This window comes from Corvus hawaiiensis, chromosome 1 (genome assembly GCF_020740725.1).
Source record: "Corvus hawaiiensis isolate bCorHaw1 chromosome 1, bCorHaw1.pri.cur, whole genome shotgun sequence".
In the NCBI taxonomy this organism is placed as follows: Eukaryota; Metazoa; Chordata; class Aves; order Passeriformes; family Corvidae; genus Corvus; species Corvus hawaiiensis.
This window is the reverse complement of record NC_063213.1, coordinates 5381151-5394140: the sequence shown is the minus strand read 5'-3', so window position 1 is coordinate 5394140 and position 12990 is coordinate 5381151. Positions and strand designations below refer to the sequence as shown.

The 12990-nt window shown below is 42.7% G+C and overlaps 1 protein-coding gene across 5 annotated transcripts in view; it reads right to left on the bottom strand.

The window, feature by feature from the left end:
* The window catches only part of LOC125333446 (sodium channel protein type 5 subunit alpha-like), a 216089-nt gene that overhangs the window by 22847 nt on the left and 180252 nt on the right, over nucleotides 1-12990 (bottom strand). For all 5 annotated transcript variants that reach the window (XM_048319415.1, XM_048319370.1, XM_048319497.1 and 2 more), the window contains one exon: nucleotides 7-129. In XM_048319415.1, coding sequence (XP_048175372.1) covers nucleotides 7-129 — 123 coding nt within the window. The remainder of the gene's footprint in view (nucleotides 1-6; nucleotides 130-12990) is intronic.

Here is a 12990-nt window from a genome sequence, read left to right as displayed (position 1 = left end):
TCTTACCCTCATCCCTTCAAACCGTGACAATGCCCTCAGCGGCCGCAGGGCCCGGAGGGTCCGCAGGGATTTGATGGGCCCCATCTCGGAGTATCCAAGAGTGTTGGCAACGAGGCTGATTAAAGACACCTGGATGGAGACACAAAGCAAAAATTCACTCTGTTAGAACAGCCCTGCCATTTTCCTTCCCTTCTGACTTTCCTCCCCGGAAAGAAACAGCTGGTTAGTGGAACAGTGGGGAAAAAAGTCTTAAATGGGAGCCATCACATTGGATCCACACAGAGGAAAGGATGGTCCTTCACAAAGTGGATGAGAAAGGAGATCACCATTACAGACCCACCACTCTGTGCTGCTTTTGTGCATTCCCCAAGGTGTGTGTATCTTCCAGTACCCAAAATATGAGTCATGTGTTATAATTTAGAGCTATTTGGAAGAAAGCACGTCTAACCCTTTCCAGCAGAGATAAAGGATTTTAGTGTTTACATTTAATCACTAGTCTTTAACTGAGTGATTAGAAACAAGTCTTCCACATTGCTGGCAGACATGACTATACCACAGACCTCAAAAGAATGATGTTCATGGCTCTTCCATTCTGCTCTTATTCACTTTTTCTGCTTTCTGCACAGTCTCTAAAGGAGAGGGAAATTTGACAGGTGCTCAGTGTTGAGGTTCATACCTTTCAAAGAGTTTTTCTTTGAAATAAACTTCCTGAATCTGGAAGCACCATGGAGGGGTTCCCATGTTCTTCATGTTCTCAAGGCTTTTTTTCGTGCCCCAGATGGTCAGAAATGTGGGTGGAATCAGGCACAGGACTGGATTCTGAATGAACTGAGTGGAGTGGAGATTATGAACACATGGAGCAGTAGGGTTTTGCATGCTCCAATCAGTGTTCATAGCCTGAAATCTTACTGAGCAAGGAGTGAAAACAAACAGCTCTCCAACACCGTAGGTATCATGCCAATTTGCATGTATTAAAAAAACCCCAAAACAACAAAAAAACCCAACCAGAATTAATCACCACATACTATAAAATACCATTTTCTTAGAAGGAGAGACCTGTGTATATTGTTTATCACAGTTTCTTCCTTTTTAATTTGTTTTCTTACCATTTGCACAGCCCCACTCATCACAGTATTGGATATTTCACTCTCACCAATGGGACTGTGCAAAGCTCATCTGCGAGGAGTGGGTGTTGTTGCCATTTTCAAGATAGCAGCTAAGCCTAAAAGCAGAGGCTCCTCTACATTATAAAAAATAGGTGCTTAGTGTAAGGAAACTCCAGCACCCCCATGAACACTGACAGATCTGGAGGAAAACCTTCCTTTTAATTTTGGGATGGGATGATTTTTACTCTGAAGCCCACTGCTGGCTGACCAGCCCAGCATCATCCATGAGCTCTGGGATAAATCAGGGTAAGCCCAGCCTCCCCTAAGTCCCAAGACAGTGTCCCCTATGGAGCAGCCTTTCTCCTGAATATGCTTTTATTTACATACCAGTGCTGTCTGCACAACTAAGCACCTTTGTAGAAACTTGATCAATTTGTTAAATTATTTACCTGCTGATGGCTTTAATATGGCATGTGGGTGACTAAGGGGAGGAGGTCCCAGGGAAACCAAGCCTGAGCTGGGGTTTCTGCCAGGATAAATCAGCCCACCTCTGCAGATGACTAAGTGGCACAGAGGCTGGCTGTCACCCTGTAACATGTCACTCTTTAACAAGGTGTGACACAGACTCACCTCCTGTGTACAGACCCAGCGGCTGGGGAGGAAGGAAGGGCTTAATAAACACTTCTGCCTTTTTGTGATGAGTGCCCTGTAAGAACATCACAGTAGACAGGCAGACTGGGTTCAAGGTCTGGTGTCTTAGGCCCTGTAGACACTGGGGAGGTAAAAATCACCCACAAAGCTTTTGCTTCCATCTCTAGGAAAGCAGATGTGAACCTGTGACCTGAGCATGATGCCTAAATCATTTTTGAGTAAGCAATGCCATAGGTTTGACATGCTCCTTTCACCCAAATGCCTACACACCCAATGCTCACAGTTGAAGATGAAAATCTGGGTTTAACTTAAAAACCGTCTTCAGTTCACCAGTGCACCCATTTTCTGCCTTCCCTGTTTCTCACCAGCCTGGTTTACATCCTGTACTCTGAAGTTGCATTAACATAGAGTTCAAATCCTCCCCCTTTTATTCACTCTACCCACTAATTTAATGTTGCCTAAATAATGAGAAAGGGCTGAGGATCTGTCTAACAGCAGTAAACAAATGTGCACTGTAGTTATATACTAAAGCCATTCAATTAAGTCATCTTAAAAGTGTAAAATAACTGCCATTACGGAGAAATCATGATAGAAATAACACTGTGGCACATATTTCTGCCTTTGGTGGAAAGTTTAGTGCAGAAAACAGCCTTAACCTCACAAAGCCTCTGAGGTTCCTATCCAGAAAGGCTGAAGGTGTAAGAAAAACACCTCAATGATTGTATGCTCAGAGATAGAAACCAAGATCCACACACTCACATACCAAGGGAAGATCATTCACTTGTAACATTGATCCGTAAAATGAATGTAGATATTTAAATGAAAATTAATCAAATACAGGGTACCCAACACCCTTCTTTGCTGGTTTCACCCACGATGACTGAAAGACAGATCTTATCAAGGTCTTCAAACTGCTTTGGTTGGTGCATCTGCATGGTTCCTCCCTCATCCTGGATTTGTGCCCTATAACTGCCCTTTCTCCCAAGGCAGAAGGTTTTTGGTTCAAATCCTGCAAGACCAGATTTTGGATCTGAGTGGGTTCCCATTTTCTTTTGAGTGCCATAAATGCCACCCTGAAACACATCACAGGTGGTGTTGTCCTCCTGACACAGATTTACACAGCATTAGATATCTCTGCAGAGGATTAGGTCATGAAGCTCTGTGATATTTGGCAACGATTTACAAGGCTGGAGTCAGAGCAGAGTTGGAGAGAACTTGTTTAAATGCTTGGATGTTGGTTTTGAAGGTATCCCTGTCAAATTTTATTTATAGGAGAATTACTAACACAGGGACTTGGCCATTTGGACTTGATTAAAAGTGACCCGGAAGGTTATTTTTAGGAAAAAAATCAAGCAGTTTTCAAAATTGGTGCTGACTGCCCCACATAATCACAACAAAAGGTGAAGTCAGCTATTTCTGTTATTTTTTTATTGTTGCAAGGCTATGCAGCCCAGAGCTGCTCTAAAGTTCTGCTTCATGCTCTGCTCAGAATCAAAAATGTGCTGGCACCCAGAAAACACCTTTAGGGTCAATGTAACCTCCAGATTCAGAATAAGTCACACACACAGTTCTAGTGTTTTCAGTACCTGTTTGCAAATAGTTTTGAAGGTTTTTCATAAAAACCTACCCCTGAAGTTCAGGCAGCACTGTAACATGGTGGAGAGCAAGTGAATCCCAAGCAGCCACTATTGCTTGGAACCATTTCCCATAAAACACCCAATTTGCTGTTGACCTTGAGCTTTCACCTCAACTTCACCTTTTACACAGCAGGTTACAGGGAAGGTATGGAATTCCTCATCCTCCTGTGCACTTCTTCTGAGCCAAGCAGATTTATCACCGCTCCCATTTGCTCTGCTTCCAGCATTTCCCTTGAAGGTCTTTCCAGAACTTGCTAGATCTTACTAAGAAGATTTCACATCTTTCCATTTAACTCAATCAAGGAATAGTTTCCCCGTGTTAGGTCTAGACTGTTCCTTATCCCCTTGACTTGATGCTCATTTGGTGCCCCTGAAGTCCTCAGAACAACGTTGTCACCAGAATTTTCTATCTAACCTGAAGTCCAGTGCACAACCTGGCCAGCAATGAGGGTCCCTAAGGAGGAGAAAGGTCCTCATAAATCAGTGTGTGCAATTCTGCCTCCACAGCCTGTGACACGTCTCACTAAACTCATGGACTAGGATGTCAATCACATGGCAACTCTTCCCTTTTGCATTCCCCAGATCATCTCAGCACAGCCAAGGCTCCAGCCTCAGTGCTGTCAGACACTTACCAAAGTTTATCCTGGCCCAAAAGAGGGGAAACCCTAAAAGAGTCAGCATTTACTGCCCAGCTCAATAGTAGAGTTTCCCATCAAAGCTCAGGCCCCTGGCAAAGCCTTGTAGATCCTACCTAAACAATTCATCTTCTTGCTATTGTAGATAGGCAGGGAGTGTGGAGCTCTCTCTGATCCTGGCATTTAGAGAAGATTTTTGCCCCTGTTCCTCATTTTATTTGCCCAGAGATAGCTTTATCTATGTATCTGTAAGTATATTGTGTGTATAAATATAGACCTCTATTTTTATATTCCCATGTATTTCTACATTCCCACATACTTCTACAATCCCACATATTTCTATATTCCCACATGTATCTACACACAAGTTTATCTGTACAGATTTTACAATAATTTGCATGACAGGTGCCTGGAGCTGGGAGGAGGGAGAGATAAATGAACCCCACAGCTTTTATGGTTGCCATTTTCAGTCTTATGATCAAGGGGAAAATGAGAGCTTTTAATTCTGGTGCACTGGGCACTAGAAATACCAGCCATGGGAGTTACCAGATCTGTGGCTGGTGTTTTGAAAGCCAGTCTCCTGGTATCTGTGTGTCTTGGTGGCATTAGCTTGGGTCTGGATGGCATTCAGGGCAAAATCATGAAGAATCAATGAATTTAGAGTGCTAGAACACAGGGAAGGATCTCTGATGAAAGGTTAGCCTCACTGATAGCTGTATAAATTATATGAACACATATGTAATATAACTCTAATGAGAATAATTTCTGAATGCCTTCATAATTTTGACAATCTACTTCAAAGTCTTGTCCAGGAATCAGAACATTTTTTCAGTAATTTCCACTTTCTTGTCATAATTTCAACTATTTTGCAGAATTTCTGTCATTCTTACAGTAAGAAATATGACTTGTGTATGTGTCCAGGTGGCACCCAGAGTAGTGTTAAATTCTCAGTGTGCTCACGCTGATCTCACAGCCATTCACCAGCTACAGATTTGCAGCATTGTCTGACTATAAATTATTCACCATGAACACACAGAGATAAAATTCTACAACAATTTTATGTGTCTTCATTATCTGACAGTGACTTAAGCAATCAGTGTTGTAAACCAATGTAAAGCCAGTAGAGCCACCAGAACAGAAGTTTAAGGCAGCAGAAAAACAATTATTAAGTAGGAAATATGATAATGCAGCACACAGAGGGGAAAAAGGCCTTTAATCAGAAGATCATAGACATTTTTTTCCCAAGGACTGATTGCATTTTGAACAGCAGTGGGTTCCTCCCTACATGAACACATTTTAGTATCATATTAGCAGACCCCACAGACTCCCAGTCCAGGGTGGATTACAGGAGTCAGGGGCACAGAGTTTGGGAGCAGTGTTTCACCCAGAGCTGGTGGAGATTCCTATAGCAAGGAGAAACTGGAATAAACTGTTTCAGCTGGAATAAAGGCTGCTCCTCTCTTTTTTTAATTCCTTCCGACCAGCCTAAAAGGACATGATTTTAGATAACCTGGGAGCATCCACCAGACTGAGCTGGAAGCAGACAGACCTGAGCAGCACCATTCTGAGGCAGGCACCACCCAGCACAGACTGCATGTTTTAATTAACCCCTGACCACCACTGAGATGAATTAATAGCAGAGCCCTGAAAACAAGGAATTCTGCCTGAGCAACAGCAAAAATCCTCCTTGGATAATCACATAAATCCTAAACCCAACCAGAATCTCCACTAAATGCCTGCTGCAGCACACATCTGAGAGCAATGCCCTGCAAGTGTCTGTCCCAGGGAGAAGGGGAGACCTCCTTCCTGGTATGGGCAACAGCATATGCTTTATGCAGCCAGGGATTTCATCAAATTAACCTGCTTGTTCAAATTAGAGGGGAGGGAACAGCAGGCAAAAAAAAAGACATCTGAATGGAAGCACAGCAGCCAAGCTGAAAGCTCTGGCCACTTATTTAAATAAGCAGTTCCAGCTAATGCAGGCTCCTGGTGCTTTCAAATAGCTTTTTGTGTGCCCCAGAAACACCTGTCTCTCCCTCTCTAATTGTGCCTTTTAAAAAAAATGAAAATAGGAGAAAGAGCCTTTGGATTGCTTTGGGTGCATCTTTTCAATCCAGCCTGCCTTCTCCTGTTTTTGCTGCCAAGGATAGGATCACTCCATGACCTCTTCACTGTCCAGTGTCTTTTAGAGCCAGGCCTGAAGATAAAAGTTTCTCCCCTTGATTTGAAAAAGAACAAAATTCAGTCTTTACCCCAAATGCAAGCTGGAAAACCTACAGGGAAATGGGACTTTGCAAATAAATTGAAATACATGGAACTTCTTTTGGCACTCTGAAATATAGCTGGGAAAAGGAAGCTTGTAATGAGTTTGGTATTCCTTTCAGCATCCACCCTTTCCCAGCAGACTTTTATTGTCATTTCACTTTTTTAAAATATCCCTTTGTCCTTTCATTCTGACACTGCATTATCTGCCATACAGATGCCAAACTGTAGGATTGCACCTGCCAATCCAGAATTTGCACGTTATGAAAGAAAGGCATAAAGTTAAAGGAAAGTCTTAAAAATAGGACACTAGAGAGACACTAAGGTGACCTAAATTCCCATCTCTGCTCCCTGTTTCCTTGAATCAAAACCCTCATGTTCAGGTAAGGACTACAAACTCCTTAAGGCTGCTCTGGGGTTGGTCCATGGCCTGGAGGTGAAAACATGTCTGGAAATGAGCTGTCAAAGGGCTTCCCTCACTGCAGCTGCTCATGGAGTGCTCTCATGTATTATAACATGATGGGCTACACGAGTGCCTAGATTAATTATAAACAAAAATTATCTCCTGGAAAGCCTCGTGCTACTTCTTATTACTCAGGTTTAAAAACTCATTTACTTCATCCACTCTTTTTTTGCTGTTGTTTTTTCCAGGACTTTTCCCCCTCTTTTTTTTAAATTTTTCTTTTCTCCATCTACTATTCAGGCTTTAAAACCCTGTTAATATTCCATGTTCTCAGCTTGTCTCCTGATCCTCATGTCCAAGCTTTTCAAGGCAATGCTTGCTTTTCAGGGGGCAGCCTTGTTGCAAGCAGCATGTGTCACTCTTGTTGGGTTAAATGCTTTTAAATAAATCATTCCTGCATCCTAATTGCTTCCTGGCAGTTTCCAGAAGAACCTCTTTACGTCTTGCTGTTCTCTTAATCTGTCACCTCCTCTACACCTGCTCAGGCTTTTCTAACAGCCCCAGTCAATTCCCAGGACAGATGGCTGAGAATCAAGGATTAAAACCTCAGCTAATTTCTGAGGGCGAGTCAACTGTGAGCTTTCATCCAGAGAGGCAGCAAACTGACTTATTGATCCGCAGTTTTCTCCCCCTCACCATTTACGAATGGATTTTCAGCTTGTCTCAATTCACCTTTTTACTGCAAACAGGCACCTTTGCCACACCTTGACATCCTGTTTATTAGCACTGGGTAGGGGTCACAGAATCACAGAATCTGCTGGGTTGGAATGGATGCACAAAGATCGTGGAGTCAACTCCTGGCCCTGCACAGAACTCCCCAAAAGTCAGACCTTGTGCCTGAGAGCATTGTTTAAACTCTGTCAGGCTTGATGCTGTGACCACTTCCCTGGGCAGCCTGCTAGGGATTCCTGTGAATTTTGGGGATCACATGATGTAACTTGATCAGACAAAGCTTGGCCAAGTCCCAAAGGCTCCCTCCACAGTGGCTGTGCAGGTGCAGATGCCTTGAAAAGTCTGGTGTTTCTGTCATGATTTAGAGCAAAATAACGTCTTCATCATCAACAGCGTTCTGCTTCTCATCCAGATGCTGTGTGGAGACAGCCTGGATTTAGGGCAGCTGGAGAGGAAAGACATTGTCCCCTTAAAAAGATTTCCAAAGCTACCTCATGTTTCATCTCAGGGAACCATCCTGATGCTGAATGCTGTAGTCAGGAGTGGACTTGATTATTTCTTATTATGTGGAGACAGTGTTACCGTGCCAGGGGTGCACAATGATTACTGACAGAATATTTCCCTGGGGCTCAGCCCCATCAGCTCTGCTGCATTTCCATCCCAGCTGGTGGGAGCTGAGGTGCTGAGCTAAAGGCAAGTTTCTTTTTGGGCAGGATTAGGATCAACCCTGCTTAGATATGACATAATGAAAACAGCCGCAAAAGCAAGCAAAAAAACCTCAACAAAAACAAACAAAAGCCCCAAACCAAACTAAAACCCAAAGAAAACCAAAACCCCCCAAAAAACCAAACCGAACCAAACCAATAAAGTAAGAAAACAAAAAACCAAACCAGAAAAATCTGTTTGTGTTGCCTCCTCAAGGTGCTGTTCCGGATTTGCTTGTTTCCCTAAAGCATTTATTTAATCAGATGTTCCAAATCAATATGACAAAATACCAAATTGTTCTGAGAAACATGGCAGTCTTAGCTTGAAAATCAGCTCACTTTAGTTGGGTTCTTGAATCTGATTGATCCTGAATGGTATTGTATTGAATATGCCAGAATGGAGAGGGACTCTGAAGAATTGTGGGATCCCTGACTTTTGCCAGGAAGGATAATGGTACAAGCAGGAGTACATACCAAAAGTAGGAAACTTCATTTGCCTCAGCACAAAACATCCCAAAGCCAGCCGTACCAGAGTAGGAGATCTGCACAAAGCCTCTACACCACCAAGGCACAGCTTTCCAGTTTCATCCCAATTCCTTTGATCTCTCCCTCACTAATAAGGAATCTCTGCCATTCTGCAGGCTGCCTCTATCCCTTCACTTCTTCCTTTTCCCTCCTCCTGAAACCAGTCCCTTGAGCTGCTCCTGGCCATCCTGGATGGAGCCACAAGGGTAGTGGACGATGATTTTTTGGTCTGCAAGTCTGGGGTTCAAAGGTACTGGTCACCAGGGAGAGGAACTGTAGGACAATCCCCCATCCTCCTCTGTCCCTGGAGAGTTTGTGGGTCTCTGGACTGTTAAAACACAATCAGTGTGTCTCTCCCAGCTCAGCTCTTCCATGCAAGGGAGAACATCCCCGTATGTGGAACTTGGCAGCTCCACTCCCAGTGATGGAAAGGGCCAAGCAAGCTGCATGCAAGAACTCCAGGATTTTATTCATTATTTTCATTTTAAGCATAGTCTTCTAAAAAAAGGACATTGAAAAGTGCTCCATATTTAAATAACTTTGAGAAATAAAAACGTTAGGTAAATCTAGCTCAGCGAAATCTGAGTGGAGATGGGTCTTTTACAGAACTTTTGAAAGTTGAAAATCTGCTTCAGTAATTGAAATTCTTCAGCAATTGCAGTAATTAGTCATCTCCCAACCACTTTGCAAGGTGTAGGCAGATAGTGAACTAGGCTTACTGTGGGCTTTTTTCCTCACCTACATTTTCCACCCCTTTTCTTGCAGGTGCAGCATGTTTTGTCCTGCTGTGCCTTGTCTGAAACTCAGCTTGTGCTTCCTCTTGGCAAAGCCTGGGCTCTCCCCTTTTAGCATCCATGTGGTAAGGAACATGAGGTGCAAACCAAGGTAAGACCAGACATTTGCATGTTTTTGCATGTTGTTTTTGCATGTTTTTGCTGTGTTGAGATAAAGTGTGGGGTGGTAGAAGGGAGATTTACAGCCTTGGCTGACCTGCTAACACACATTAAAACCACTTATCTCGCCTTCACGTAGATTTTTTTCTTTTCACTTTTCCTGAATTAGCCAATATGTACTAAAAGAGCATTTTTAAATCTTTCCTTCTTTTTTTCTTTTTCTTCTTTTTTCTCTTCAAAATCAGGCTCCCTGGCTTCTGGAGAGGGAATCTCACTCCCATTAGTTACCTGGGAGGCTTATGCCATCAGAGAGGCTCAGAAGAATGTGCACTGAGACAACTTCAAAAATCCCACATGTGCACTTGCTTTGAGGAACTGGGAAAAAACAGTCAAAAACTGAACTCTGAAGTTATAATACCCTGTTGTACCTATGGACTTTTGACAACTCACAGAGAACATTAGTAAGTTCTCTCTTAAGATGCTGCTCCAAGTGACAAGACATATTATCTTTAATCTACCTTGGCTGTATTTTTGCCATTCTGCTCCTGTGTGCTGCTCTGAACAGAAACTAGACAAAATTCACATGCTCTTAGGATAATGTCCCAAGAATACAAATTGGATTTCAATGCTGTTTGGGAATGACTCATTACAGCAGATTGTGTAATTACTGGTACAGCAAACAGAAATCACCTTGTTAATCAACAGGGAACACAGATGGAAAAGAACAATTAAAGTAATCATAAGCCATCAATATTTACTTCGCACAGCAAGTTTTTAATTGTCACTTAAAGACAATCCGACACAAGGGCATAATTTAATTCAATTCAATTTTAACTAGGGATAGAAAGACTGTTTTAAAATGCTCATCTCAGATTCAAGGATTATTAGCTGCTTCTTTACTTGTCTGACAGTGAAGTATTTGAAGCAGAAATCTTAGAGCAAGTGCTCTCCAGGAACTATTTGGGAAAATGTAATACCTTTATTTTTGTTTAAGTGTTCAGGGAAAGTGATAGTGCAACTGATGGATGCCTAAACATCCATGAGCAGTCCTCAAACAAGCAAACAGGAAATTTGGCAGCAAACAGGAAATCTGGAAAGCTGCTCAGTGGGGAATACAGATCTCTAGTTATAAACCCAGCAGATCCAGGCAAACACCAGAAACATGCTGTGTTAGAACCACGCACAAAAGTTACTGAGGAGAGTGAAAAATACATATTATTTCATTTCCATAAAAGCATCTACAAAATCCTGCCTAGCGGATTTGCTGAATAACTGGTTTGGGATGCCTGGCCTTCAAATCCATTGCTGAGCCTTGCTTGAGTTGTTTTGCAGACAGATCTACCACCTGAAACTGTTGTGAGCTCCTGCCTCCATGGCAGGGGGGATGGAAAAGGGATGAAAGAACAATTTTCATCCCTGGTGACCCAGCTGGAGAGAAACTGGTGGGGCATCAGGGCAAAAGCTGAGAATTAGAGATACCCTCCCCTCCCTGCTGCAGGACATAGTTCAAGGACCACCCATTGCTGGAGATGTCTGGAGGGGAAGGAGGCTGCCAACATCACTAACAAAGCAATTGTTTAAGAAAATAGCTTTCTCCACTTAGCAAATCTTGAAAGACAGGACAATCTTAGAAAGAATTGGTGGGGAAAACCCCGTATCACCTCATCTCTGAAATCAGTACATGACAATCAGGCTGGATTTTTGTAAGCCTGGATTGGGACTAACTTTTGGTCAATTAAATTGAACACAAAAGCTGCAGTAGAGATGAGGGATTTGTGATAATGGACTTTCGTGGAGTGATGACATTAGTGCCGGTTTAAAAGGATTTCTCTGTGAATGCCACAGGCAATGAAACTTGGTTGGGACTTTTTTTCCTGAGTGTTCTTAGTTGGGACTTCACACCCCTTTCCCACGAGCTTTCTTGTGACAGCTTCTCTGGGGTTCCAGCCTCTCACCTCTGCCTTCAGCGCATGAACAGCGAGTGAAGAAGCTGTTGACTGCAACACCTCCAGACTTTGAATGATGCTAAGTCCCACATTTATGCCTTTCCCCAACTGACCATGCAATGGAATAATCCATCTGCTGTCAGCAGAGACTGGGACACAGCTCAGAATTAATTGGCTGAAGCTCAAACTAGATAAGCTCAAGATAATATTTATAGGTCAGAGGAAACAATTGAAAGGAACATCAAACACGACACCAGCATGCCCAGCTGGTGGAGTCTCTCTGCCCCTTCTTTCAAAGCCCAATTGTCTGCTTTTGCAGGACAGGCCTGGTGGAGAGCAGTTCCCACAAACATTCACTTTGGGTGCCACTTGCCTCCATCCCGGGCCAAGTTCAGACTCCTCGTTTAATCTACTTGGTCCAAAGAGGTTTTGATTGCATGGATGCTTGGAAAACATCTGTTCTTTGTGGAAATATTTGCCTGTGCATCCTAGCAAAGAGGACTGGGCCTAAATACCATTCCTGATGGTGATATTGATGTCTGTCTACACTTCTGTCTGTCTGCACAGATATACTACAGCCTCTGCCTTTCCCTCATGTGAAAAGAGCTGTGGATTGAGTGCCCACCACTGCAGTTCCTGAGCACAGAGAGGTGATATTGGCAGTGTAGAAGGGTGTTACTTTTAGCAGTAAACTTCTTTTTTGCAGGGTAACTTCTATAGATGTACATTGACGTTGTTTGTTCAGTATATCCAACTTTCAGCAGACATCTAAGGCATCTTTACCAGGTGCCCTGAGCTGAAATGAGCCAGCATTTTGTGGTGTGATTAACCCTTTCTCTTCTGCCCCAAAGAAATCTGTAGCAGAGTTGTTGACAGGATGTTACTGCATTGCAATGTTATGTGAAAGCACTCTCTGCTACACTAGCACGCTTCTCTGAGATGCTGAGAAGCCCATTACCAGAGATCATCCTTTAGCGATTCTACACACAGCAAAAATAGCTCTCAGTTTGTGGATTACTCTGTGTTTTGATGTTTAGGCATTGCAAAACAGAATTTTCTTTCATAATTCACAACAGTCAGATGGAGCCTCTGCTGTTCCACTGGCCCAAATCAGTGTCAAAGGTCTCTCACAAGGCATGATATATAGAAGAACAAAAAAAAAATTCAGCAGCAATATGCTTATGCCCCCTCTGGGTTCAAGTCCCTTTTAGAAATAGTGAATACTTGCAAATTTTGTGCTGGTTTTATGAATTATTCAAAACAGAAAATAGATTCAGAGTTGCATTTGTACAATGAGAAAACACAGATGAGAGATGGTTTCACATGTCCAATCAAAAATCAACCATCGCAGCTTGAATTTTGAATGCTGATACCAAACTGCTAATGAATAATTTGCAGATCAGGAATTTTTAAGTGAATAATTTTAAACAAATAAATTTGAGAAAATCAGACAAGTGGTTCATCTGCTTCTTTTGGAGCAGCTAATTCACCCATTC